Source organism: Erythrolamprus reginae, chromosome Z (assembly GCF_031021105.1).
Source record: "Erythrolamprus reginae isolate rEryReg1 chromosome Z, rEryReg1.hap1, whole genome shotgun sequence".
NCBI classification, from domain to species: domain Eukaryota; kingdom Metazoa; phylum Chordata; class Lepidosauria; order Squamata; family Dipsadidae; genus Erythrolamprus; species Erythrolamprus reginae.
This window is the reverse complement of record NC_091963.1, coordinates 9,823,191-9,835,337: the sequence shown is the minus strand read 5'-3', so window position 1 is coordinate 9,835,337 and position 12,147 is coordinate 9,823,191. Positions and strand designations below refer to the sequence as shown.

General features: G+C 40.6%; 1 protein-coding gene across 2 annotated transcripts in view; it reads right to left on the bottom strand.

Moving 5' to 3' along the window:
- Window positions 1-9,908: 9,908 nt before the first annotated feature.
- Window positions 9,909-12,147, bottom strand: part of ACTR3B (actin related protein 3B) — a 46,023-nt gene continuing 43,784 nt past the window's right edge. The window contains exon 12 of one of the 2 annotated variants that reach the window (XM_070729419.1): window positions 9,909-11,199. In XM_070729419.1, the coding sequence (XP_070585520.1) occupies window positions 11,104-11,199 (96 nt within the window). In that variant the 3' untranslated portion in view covers window positions 9,909-11,103. The remainder of the gene's footprint in view (window positions 11,200-12,147) is intronic. The other variant, XM_070729418.1, reaches the window with a different exon arrangement.

The window sequence follows — 12,147 nt, the reverse complement described above, 5'->3', positions numbered from 1 at the left end:
GCTACAGTCTCTACTTGATCCCCAGTCTCTGACTCCACCTCACTCTCACTCTCAGACTCAGATGACAAGAACCCTGGCCTAGGATATCAATATACGTTCATCTCCTAGTCCTCAAAATCTGTGACCAGCTGAGCTGGATGTGGACCAGTCATAACAACTACTATGTTCGTGTGAATACAAGCAGGAATCTAATTTCTAAAATATAAATTAAGGAAACCCTTTTAAAAAAAACCCTCCAACCAGTGTTCCCTCTAATTTTTTTGGGGGGGTAGGGGGAAAAGTATAGTGTCTGAGCGGCAGTCCCTTTGGGACTGGGCGGCACAGAAATAATAAATAAATAAATAAATAAATAAACAAACAAACAAACAAACAAACAAACAAATAAAAAACCCACCCTGTTTTGCCTCAGAGAATTTCAAAATAAAATACTGTACTGTGTGTCTAACAGTGAGCTCATAATAGGGCAACTCTATCAATATCAAAATGCCACTTAAATAGTTGAGCTAGTTTCAAACTAGATTTTGATTTTCTTTCTCTCTTCCTTACTCCCATTCTTTTTCTTTTTCTTTTCCTTCCTCTCTTTTTTCTATCTGTTTCTCTCTCTTCCTCTCTTCCTCTCTCTCTCCTTCCCTCTCACTCTTTCCCTCTCGGCTTCTGGCCAGGTTTGAAAAACTCTGAGTTGATGATGATTTTTAAGTGAGCGATTGCTCACTGCTCAGCTTAGAGGGAACTATGCCTCCAACTCCTATTTTAATTTGTAATTCAGTTTGGAAAATGTGTTTCTGGAGAAGTACAAAAGTCTATCAAGAGGCACAAGATGTATTTCTGGGTAGACCACTATGTTCGTGCGAATACAGGCAGGAATTTAATTTCTAAAATATAAATTAAGGAAATCCTTTAAAAAAAAACCTCCCACTCCTATTTTAATTTGTAATTCAGTTTGGAAAATTTGTTTCTGGAGAAGTACAAAAGTCTATCAAGAGGCACAGGATGTATCTCTGGCTAGACTACTTTGTTCATGTGAATAGAGGCAGGAATCTAATTCGTAAAATATAAATTCACTCAGTACTTTGAACAATGGACCTGCCTCTATTCTCGAAAAGACAGCTGAAGTCTTCATTGCTATCAAAAACAGATCTTGAAAATGTTGTATATCGCATTGCTATGGCAATGTAGAGATTGATGTCACAGGCATTTCATCCATCAATGTTTCAGTTAAGCTGCTTTCTTGTCAGAATTTAAGTCTTGTGCAGGAATAGTATAAATGGCACAAAAGCATTTTTGAGTATCCTATCCTTTTTGCTAGAGAAGATAAAAGTTTTATTTTCATATTAGCTTCCTAATAGTTTCATCAGTTCCAACTAACCGGTTTTCTATGAAGGCCAAAAGGCAGCGATTAATACAAAGAACCTTCCACTATCGTATTTATCCTCCCATGGAAGTAATGTATAGATCCAATAAGAAAGTTAATTGGTTTCCTGTGGCTTTGGAAGCCTCAATGCAACGAAGAAAAATCCCAATTTCTGTTCCTAATTAAAATTTCTGTACAGGCTTACCGTGTAAATGGCTCTCTGGGTTTTTAGGACTGTTCTCAATCATTCTGTTGAAATACACCAGAATGCTCCATCTCTAATTCCATTACTTGCTGGGGGGTAAGGACGCCCACACCTTATTTCACACTTCGGCAAACCGCTGACACAAACTGTGGACTAGATAAATGTGAGGGTAGTTGGTTTGAGGCATTCCTTAAATAAGGAAACAAAGGGAAATATAGTCCTCCGTAATTAGATATAGAGGACTTGGATATGATATTTCCTGGTTCTGCTTCCATCATCAAATCTTGTCCCCAATTTGGAAGTGTTGTAAGTGTTGTATTGCCTTTGTACTGTTCTGTCTGGGTGCCCCCAGATGCCAACACCAACCAAAAAGAGTATCTAGACACACTGGTAAAAAGCAAAGGCAGTTTATATAATTGAAAGCAAACACAGGTAACAAAAACTGTTCTTACAGACAGGAACACTATGAAGCTTCACAGAGGTTTCACGAAGGCCAGGCAATAAAACAGGATTCTTGCTGGCAAAAACAACGCTGGAGATAATACAACCCACGCCTCCCCCAAGTCTTCCAGACTTCTAGGCCACAAGTCAAGATCAGAGACGCCAAGAATCGAAGCAAGGTCACAGGACTCCCAGTTGATAACTCTCCACAAGACTGTAAGGGGGGGGGCTGCCTTTTCAACCCTGCTGAGGAGAACCACACCCAAACCCAGCTGTTGCCAATTCAGGGATGGAAATACCTTGCTAATTGGCCCCTTCTTTGGGCTGCACGTCTCTGCCTCATGTCTATTATAGCCTGTGCGTCTTCATCCAATGAATCCAGGCTACTAGCTGGGGAGAGGCCCCCCCCGGGGGTCTCAGGCTGCTCTCCCTCCTCCTCTTCCTGACGTTCCTCTCCCCCGTCTGCCTGGTCCTGCCCCTCCTGTTCACTGTCCTCCTTCTCTGGGCATGGATCCGGCAGAGGTCCAGCCGTTCCCTGAGGAGCCTCAGGCTGAATCACAACACGTACAAATCGATGGTGGGACTTCATTTGGAGTACCGTGTACAGTTCTGGTCCCCGCATCTCAAGAAGGATATAATGGAACTGGAAAAGGTGCAAAAAAGGGCAACAAGAATGATCAAGGAAATGGAACACTCCCTTATAAAACCAGCCTTGGTCTCTTCAGACTTGAAAGACGGCGTTTAAGGGGTGATTGATCGAATTGTATAAAATCATGCATGGGGAAGAAAAGGTGGATAAAGAAAAATTATTTTCTCTATCACACAATACTAGGACAAGGGGGCACTCCCTAAAGCTCATAGATAAGAAAGTAAGGACAAATAAAGGGAAATATTTCTTCACCCAGAGGGTCATTGGTTTATAAGAATTCACTTCCAGAAGGGGTCGTGACAGCTGTCAGCCTGGATAGCTTCAAGGCAGGATTAGACAGATTCCCTTGGGTACCATTTGTTGGAGGTCAAGGGAAAAGGAGGGTTTTGCCTTCTCTTTCTGCTTAAAATCACCCCGGACAATTGGTGGGCCACTGTGTGACACAGAATATTGGACTCGATGGGCTTTGGCCTGATTCAGTATGGCTCTTCTTACGTTCTTATGGAATCCATGTTCTTCTAGCTGTGTTAAAAGAATTTGTTGAGGGTTTCCCTGAAAACCAGTAAAAACTTCAGCTGCTACAAAAAATGGGTCCATACACCCATTGGGCTGTAGGAATATGTTGGGTAACTGCTGTAAGAACTGCATTGATTACTGTAGAAGAAAAGCAGGTAGAGATGGAAGGCGGAGTAATATGTGTCATCAGTTTGGAGTCATTGCTTTGTCATAAGATATCTAAATCCCTGTGAATTCCATTCATCCTTATCTAGCACTGATTTAGCACTTGGTGACTAGCATTGTTAAGAATAGCAGTTTGCACAACCCACTAAGGAAGATAGTAACAGTAAAATTCAAAACTGTAACAATGAATTGCATATGCATCTAATTTAAAAATCTTTTGTTAATTCAACAAAATTCTTTGTTTATTTGTTTGTTTGTTTGTTTATCTGATTGATTGATTGATTGATTGATTGATTGATTGATTGATTGATTTGTAGCCCCCCCTCTCCGTAGACATGATCCAATGAAACCAGGCTATCAAAGTCTGATAGTCATTTATCAAGAACATTAGTAACTGTTAACTTAGTTAAGTCAATAAAACTTAGCAACTACTTCACTGTTCAGTAAATTCTTAACATGATGGATAGGTTGATGAAGTGATCCCAGTTCCCCAATACCTGGTTTTAAGTCACTTAGCTGGAGCCTTAAATCTCCACATTCAGTAATCAATTTCTTTGCTTGGAGAGAAGTTGGATGGCCACACTGAAAACACATTCCATCAAATATGATGTTGAGAATGCAACAAGGAGCTTCTTAGCCACTGTCCATAGTGCAAGATAGCGATCAGAAATTTCCTTCTGTAACCAAAACTCTTGGTATAATTTCTTAAATTTTCGCTTCAGCTCAATGTCATTTTGCAGCTCTATTACTTGTTCCTCCACAACCCCATCTTTCTCAGTATCTGAAAATGGATTTATCACCCAATCTGGAATTTCCATCAAAAGAAAATCCTGATATTGGTCAGACAGAGCCGGGGTGGCTCAGCAAGTAGAATGCTGTACTGCAGGCCACTGAAGCTGACTTAAGATCTGTAGGTCAGCGGTTCAAATCTCATCAAATCTCATCAAATCTCATCAAATCTCGAGTCTTCGGAGAGGGGCGGCATACAAATCCAAATAATAAAATAAATAAATAATAAATCACCAGCTCAAAGAACTCACCACTGGTGCAGGCACAAGGGGCGAAAGGGTGAGTTAAGCCAGAATCAGAAGTGCTCAGCTAACTGACAACTGACAGACCCTCAGGCAGAATTGCACCTGTGAGTGTATCTAGGTACACCCACATTATATCAATTGTCCGCAAAGCACTGGCTCCTGATTGGTCTCCGGACGCAATTCAAGATGTTGGTCTTTACCTTTAAAGTTCTACATGGGTTAGAGCCAGACTATCTTTGAGACCACCTTCTACCACATAGCTCACAGCGACCAGTAAGGGCCCACAGAGTTGATCTTCTCTGGGTCCCATCAGCTAAACAGTATCATAGAAACATAAAAACATAGACGATTGACGGCAGAAAATGACCTCATGGTCCATCTAGTCTGCCCTTATACTATTTTCTGTGTTTTATCTTAGGATGGCTATATATTTATCCCAGGCATCTTTAAATTCAGTTATTGTGGATTTACCAACCGTGTCTGCTGGAACTTTGTTCCAAGCATCTACTACTCTTTCAGTAAAATAATATTTTCTCACATGGCTTCTGATCTTTCCCCCAACTAACCTCAGATTGTGTCCCCTTGTTCTTGTATTCACTTTCCTATTAAAACATTTCCCTCCTGGACCTCATTTAACCCTTTAACATATTTAAATGTTTCGACCATGTCCCCCCTTTCCCTTCTGTCCTCCAAACTATACAGGGCAGGTACTTCTCTGTGGCTGCCCCGGCTCTTTTGAACCAGTTACCACCTGAGATCCAGACTACCACCATCCTATTGGCCTTCCAGAAAGTGGTAAAAACCTGGCTTTTCTGACATGCCTGGGGGCTGTTGATCTTATGGTGGTAACCAGCGAGATCAGGCCATGAATGTTATGGAGGTGTTTAACTGTATTGTAAATTGTTTTTAAACTGTTTTTAGAGGTTTTTGTACTATTATCAGGAGTGGCTACTGCCGGACAGTGCGGGGGACACGCAATGGGGTAGCGAAAATGGAGCTCCACCCCAGAGCACCCAATTTGCACTGAAAGATGTTGAAAGAAAATGCATAAGCCACGGCCACAGTATGGTAGTAAAAATTTTGGTAGCCCTTCACTGACTATTATTGATGTTTTATATTTTTGCTGTGAGCCATCTAGATCCCTAGAGAGTTGGGCAGCATAGAAATGAATATGGCAAGAATTGGGTGTCTAGTCTAACGAAGACAAGGATAAGCTAGAAGAAAGACGATAGCAGTCTTCTAATTTTTGAGAGGTGTCACATCAAAGAAGAGGTCAATTTACTCTCCAGGGCACCAGGAGGCAGGACAAGAAGTAATCAATGGAAACCAATAATCAATGAACCAAAAGAAAGATCCAACTTTGAATTAAACTTCCTGTTAGTGAGAACAATTAATCAGAGAATGGGTTGCCTTCAGAAGTTGTAGATGCACCATCACTGCTTGTTTGTTTGTTTGTTTGTTTGTTTGTTTGTTTGTTTGTTTGTTTGTTTGTTTGTTTGTTTGTCTGTTTATTGTTGTAACTTTGTGGCTTGCATCCTTACAATTTATATTGACTGGCTCCTAATATGATTGGATTGCTTATTTGTACTCGGACAATCATTAAGTATTATAAATTATGATTCTTGACAAATGTATCTTTTCTTTTATATACACTAAGAGTGTGTGCACCAAGACGAATTCCTTGTGCGTCCAATCACACTTGGCCAATAAAATTCTGTTCTTTTATGTCCTGTTCTGTTCTAGCCTAGCCTATTCAACAAAACAGGTCTTTCACAGCCATATTCCAGAGCAAGAGTTGGTAGCTTTGTTTCACACTCTATGGTGTTATGTAATGCTTTCCAGTTGACAGTTAAATTGCAGATTATTTATTCCTGTTTCCGCTGCTCTCCAGGGTGAATCTGAGCCAGCTTTTTGCTTTAGTGCCTTCAGACACTCATTTGGCACCCCTGTGCTCTTTTCCTAGACAATCTGATCATAAAGAATGAATTATTTACAGGAGGATCAGCACTTCCCATCACGTCAAAGCTTTGCTAATTGAGTCTAATTGAAACTTTGATGGTGAGGCATATGCCCCACATTTTTCAAATTTATCACAAAGAACCCCAAGGGTCGTTAAACATTTACCACTGAGGCAGCCTAGGGGAATAGGCTACAGAAAGCCAACCAGATATTTCTTTAAAATGTCAAATCAGGATGGTTAAACAAAAGTTATTACATGCACATTTTTTGGCTGACTCATCCAATCCTTTCCCCCATTGCTGGTTATTGCACATCCTTCAGCCTAAAACTGGATAAGATCAAAACCCCTCCGTTGCTATTTTTTGATTCCAAATAATACACAGCTTATCTTCACTGCCCTCATCTCCTTTTTCATCCAGTGATGAGATCTCACAGTAATAAATATTTGCAATTGCTTTTCAATGCTATACTCAGCTTTAGTAATGCACAATTCAAGCAACCTTATATTTATTAACATTTCAGAAATTACATCCAATACTGGCACAATCTTTTTTTTTAAATCTCTGTGTGTTTAACTTACCCAAACTCTTACGGTGTTAGCAATTTTTAGTTTATATACGACTAAAATCCTTGGGTCTGTGACCTTCAGTTTGTGGGAAACAGCACTCATAGAGCAACATGGAGACATGGTGCCTCAGCTTGTCGATCAGAAAGATTGGCAGTTCGAATCCCTAGAGCTGCATAACGGCATGAGCTCCGTTACTTGTCCCAGCTTCTGCCAGCCCAGCAGTTTGAAAGCATTTATTTATTTATTATTTATTTATTTATTTATTTATCTATTCAGTATTTATTTATTTATTTGTTTATTTATTTATCTATTTATTATTTATCATTCATTCATTCATTCATTCATTTATTTATTTATTTATTAGATTTGTATGCCGCCCCTCTCCGAAGACTCGGGGCGGCTAACAACAATATAAAAAGACAATGTAAACAAATCTAATATTAAAAAGCGTGTTAAAATGCAAGTAGAAAAATAGGGACAATAGCCGGAGAGGGGTGCCATACAAATCTAAATAATTATTATTATTATTATTATTATTATTATTATTATTATTATTATTATTATTATTTTCCTGGGTCTTTGGCATTTAGTCATGTTGACCCCATGACTATGGAGACATCTTTGGACAGCGCTGGCTCTTTGGCTTAGAAACAGAGATGAGCACCACCCCTAGAGTCGGGAACGACTAGCAAATATTTTATTTATTGATTGGTTGATTGATTGGTTGGTTGGTTGGTTGGTTGGTTGGTTGGTTGGATGGATTTCTATGCCGCCCCTCTGCGAATACTCGGGGCGGCTCACAGCATATAAAATATACAATACATAATAATCCAATTAACTAATTAAAAAACCTAGAAAAAACCCCCCTCCCAAAAAAACCCCATAAAAAACAACCATTCCATTCACTCCACATTCTCTCAACACATTGGGCTGGGGAAAAAGATCTAATGGCCCCAGGCCTGGCAGCATAAGTGAGTCTTCAGACTGTTACGGAAGGCAAAGAGAGTGGAGGGCGTACGAATCTCTGGGGGGAGGTGATTCCAGAGGGCCGGGGCCCCCACAGAGAAGGCTCCCTTCCTAGGCCCCACCAAACGACATTGTCTGGTTGACGGAACCTGGAGGCCGACTCTGTGGGACCTGACCGGTCGCTGGGATTCGTGAGGCAGAAGGCGGTCTTGGAGGTATTCTGGTCCCATGCCGTGTAGGTCATAACCAACCCTTTGAATTGGGTCCAATTGGCAACCAATGTGGACCAGTGCTGGAGAAATGTGCGAATGTCTGGGCAAGCCCATGACTGCTCACCCAGCTGCATTTTGCACAATTTATAGTTTCCGAATACTTTTCAAAGGCAGCCCCATTTAGAGAGCATTGCATGAGGAGAACCTTTACCTATTGAGCAGTGCTGCTCAAATTTTTAGTTAGTTAGTTAGTTAGTTAGTTAGTTAGTTAGTTAGTTAGTTAGTTAGTTAGTCCAATACACAATGAGGGTTTTAGTGGGTATATATCTATATCCATATACACATAGTAAAATACATGATGAAGGTTATAGAGGAGAAATAATAGAAAAGAAGATATAGTAATAGAACATATCAATGAAAGAATAGAAGAGATGTAGGAATAGAAGAAAAGCATAGGAGATATAGAAAGGTATAGTGGGGTGTGCCCCCCTGGTCACAGTAACAGACATGTGGGCAGAAGGAGACTGGTCAGCGTGATGAATTTGTGTCTGCAGGAACAAGGGAATGAACTTTAAACTGGGTGGAGAAACCCTCGTAGCTTTGGATTCGATTTTCTTACAGATGTGGCTCTGCTAATAAATTGGAACTTTGAGGAATGCTTTGCCTCGGACTCTGGTTTAACTTTGGATGCCATTTGGAACCCAGACACACATCATATAATAAATAATTCTGGGGACAGAGGAAAATCCCATAATCGACTAAAGGGTTGGAAAGTTACGATAGGCAACGAGTCCAAATATTCAGTGAATTTTAGTATTTTTGTTTGCATCCAGGTATTTTGTCCAACCAGATTCAATGAAAGCATGGATGTATAAAACTACCCTGATTGCAAGAAATTGAAAATATATGTAATGGTTGTCCTCTTGCAGCCTGATTTTTTTCTTAAGAATATGGATTCCATTACAGAACCCAGGGACAAAAGATTCTGTCTGCTTTGAACTACCCAGGAACAGAAATTAGCACAATCTTTCAGCAGAATTTGCTAAACAGAGGGAAAGAACTGTGATACTGAGCCTGCTGTATGTACAAATGCAGTGAACAAATGCTAGCAAATGTTCATTCACAGCAGGTATGGCCAACGCAGAATCCCCTTTAACACCCAGACTATCTCTGTAATATGCTGCCAATATTTATTGGCAAAATGGCTGCTTTCCAGCAATAATTTTAGTTGATAATTTTTTCAAAAAAGTCAACATTGGGTTGACTCTTGACTCAACTCTGTCAGGTTCTTCCTGAAATTAATCCCCCAAAAAATTACGATGGTTATAACAGACATTAAAACTACTGTATCTTCTCCAGGAATATACCAAGGAATCAGCTCCATTCCATAGCAAAATGGGAACTACAGTAGTCCCTCGCTATACCGCGCTTCACCTACTGCGGCTTCACTTCATCGCGGGTTTTCAAGAAATATTAATGAGAAAAATCATTCGCGGATCTTCGCTGGTTCGCGGGTTTCTGAGGAAGTCGATCGGCAGATTTAAACAGCCCGCCGAACTCGATCGGCAGGTTTTTCAAAAAAAATATATCTAAAATTGTAAATACTGTATTTAAATACTGTATCTAAAATAAATACTGTGTGGGAAGGGTTTATAAACACTTAAAACAATGAAAACTTACCAAACAATTACAATATAAATACTTAAATAAGGACTATCAGTCGATAAATTCCCCATCGCGGATTTCACCTATCGCGGCCAAGTCTGGAACGTAACACCAGCGATAGGTGAGGTCTTACTGTATTTCAAACAGGGGGAAAAAAGGCCTCAACAAGATAGAATATAACAGTGTAGCTGTTTGTAAACAGGTTTTATTTCATCAGGAGGAATCAATTCTCCTTTTTAAAACAATAACCCTCAAAAATCAAATAAATAGCAATAATAAATCTTACAAATTAATTCCAGAAGCAGAATGTGTTCAGCCCAATATAAACATTGCCATTTTAAAAACAGACATAACATCCTCAAGAAATGCCCTTAGGTTGTGTACTAGTAGCAAGGAAGACTTGTTCCATTTTTTAAATTATATGCTACTCATCCCGATCTCAAATAACATTGGGTGACTTGTAACATGGTATTAAGGGCCTTTACCTAGACACTCAGATCCCTTCCACAAGTTCTGTGGGTATGATACTTGTACTCTTATGCAGGAAAACCAACCCCAAAACGTGAGTGTAAAATATTCAAAACCTTTGTATACAGTATTGCAAAGGTAGGGTATTTTTTTTTAATGAAACAAGACTGCAATTTTACAATGGCTAAGATTTCCCCTTGCAAAATTCACTATAACAGTGTTTCTTGATCTTGGCAACTTGAAGCTGGGTGGATTTCAACAGAATTCTGGGAGTTGAAGTCCAACCTAGCTTAAAGTTGACAAGGTTGGCACAAGGTTGAAACCAAGGAGGAACGACCTCACATTTTGGGTTCCTATCTGAATCTATGTTCATATGGGTCAGGGATAGGCAAACTTGGTTCTTCTATGACGTATGGACTTCAACTCCCAGAATTCCTGAGCCAATTGTGCTAGCTCAGGAATTCTGGGAGTTGCAGTCCACATGTCATAGAAGAGCCAACTTTGCCTACCCCCTGATATAGGTTAGTGTTTCTCAACCTTTTAACGATTCCTGGACCACAACTCCCAGAATTCTCCAGCCAACACGGGAAGTTGTAGTCCACGAATCTCCACAAAAGTGCTTAAGGCTGGGGAAAAACTGCTCTGCTTTCACCCTTTCTAGCAAAGCGAATGTTGTCTACTAGAAGCTTAACTTGCAGAAAGGAGTTAATGTAACAGTCGTTTTTCACCACGGAGCTCTAGCCAGTCCGTTGTTTTGAACTCCCTAATTTCTAATGCATAAATCTAGGCAAGGCAGCATCCACACCAGACTGAGGTTTGCTATTTGCACCAAGTCTCTCTCTTTCTTGTCAGCAGAAGATTCGCCCTCAGGACCCCAAGAGCAGAAGATGCTGGGCCATGAATCTTAGGACATAATTCCAAAAACAGGATTGTGACGACAAATGCCAGGGCCGTATTCCTCATAGGCTTTCTTGGTGTGACACACTTCGAAGAACTCTGGCTGAGGGAGGGAAACGTTAAGAAAGATCAGAAGCTGTTGCATGCAAAAAAAAAGAACCACCAAGAAGATGAGCCAATCCAGAACAAAAATTGACGGTACATGATCACTTTGCATTTATCTCCCTTGGAAATAGTAAGAATTCACTACACAGAGTAAAGATAGATTGGCAGTTTATTTTGAAAGGAAAAAAAAACACATATCCTCAGGATATTTTTGGCAAAACCTTTTTGGATAAGTGTTGTGATTCAGTCTGAGGCTCCTCAGGGAACGGCTGGAACTCTGCCGTCTCCATGCTCAGAGGGGGAGGGCGAGGAACAGGAGGAGGAGGAGAACCAGGCAGACAGGGAAGAGGAATGTCAGGACGAGGAGGAGGGAGAACAGCCTGAGACCCCCGGGGGGGAGCTCTCCCCAGCAAGCAGCCTGGAGTCATTAGATGAGAACGCACAAGCCATCATAGATATGAGGCAGAGAAGGGCAGCACAAAGAAGGGGACAATTAGCCAGGTATTTCCATCCCTAATAGGCAACAGCTGGGGTTGGGTGTGGTTCTCCTCAGAAAGGTTGAAAAGGCAGGCCCGCCCTTCCTGTATTGTGGAGAGTTATCTTTTGGGAGTCCTGTGACCTTGCTTCGATCCTTGGCGTCTGTGATTCTGGCTTGTGGCCTCGAAGGCTGAAAACTTGGGGGAGGCGTGGGTTTTATTATCTACAGTGGTGTGTGTGCCAGCAAGAAGCCTGTTGTATTGTCTGGCCATCGTGACTCTTCTGTGAAGCTTCACAGCATTCCAGTTTGTAAGAACAGTTTTTGTTCTCTGTGTTTGTTTTCAAAGATATTAAATGACTTTGCTTTTTACTAGCGTGTCTGGATACTCTTTTTAGTTGGTGTTAATGTCTGGGGGAACCCAGACAGAACAGATAAGGATCAGAAATTTAAAAAAAGCAACACACAAAT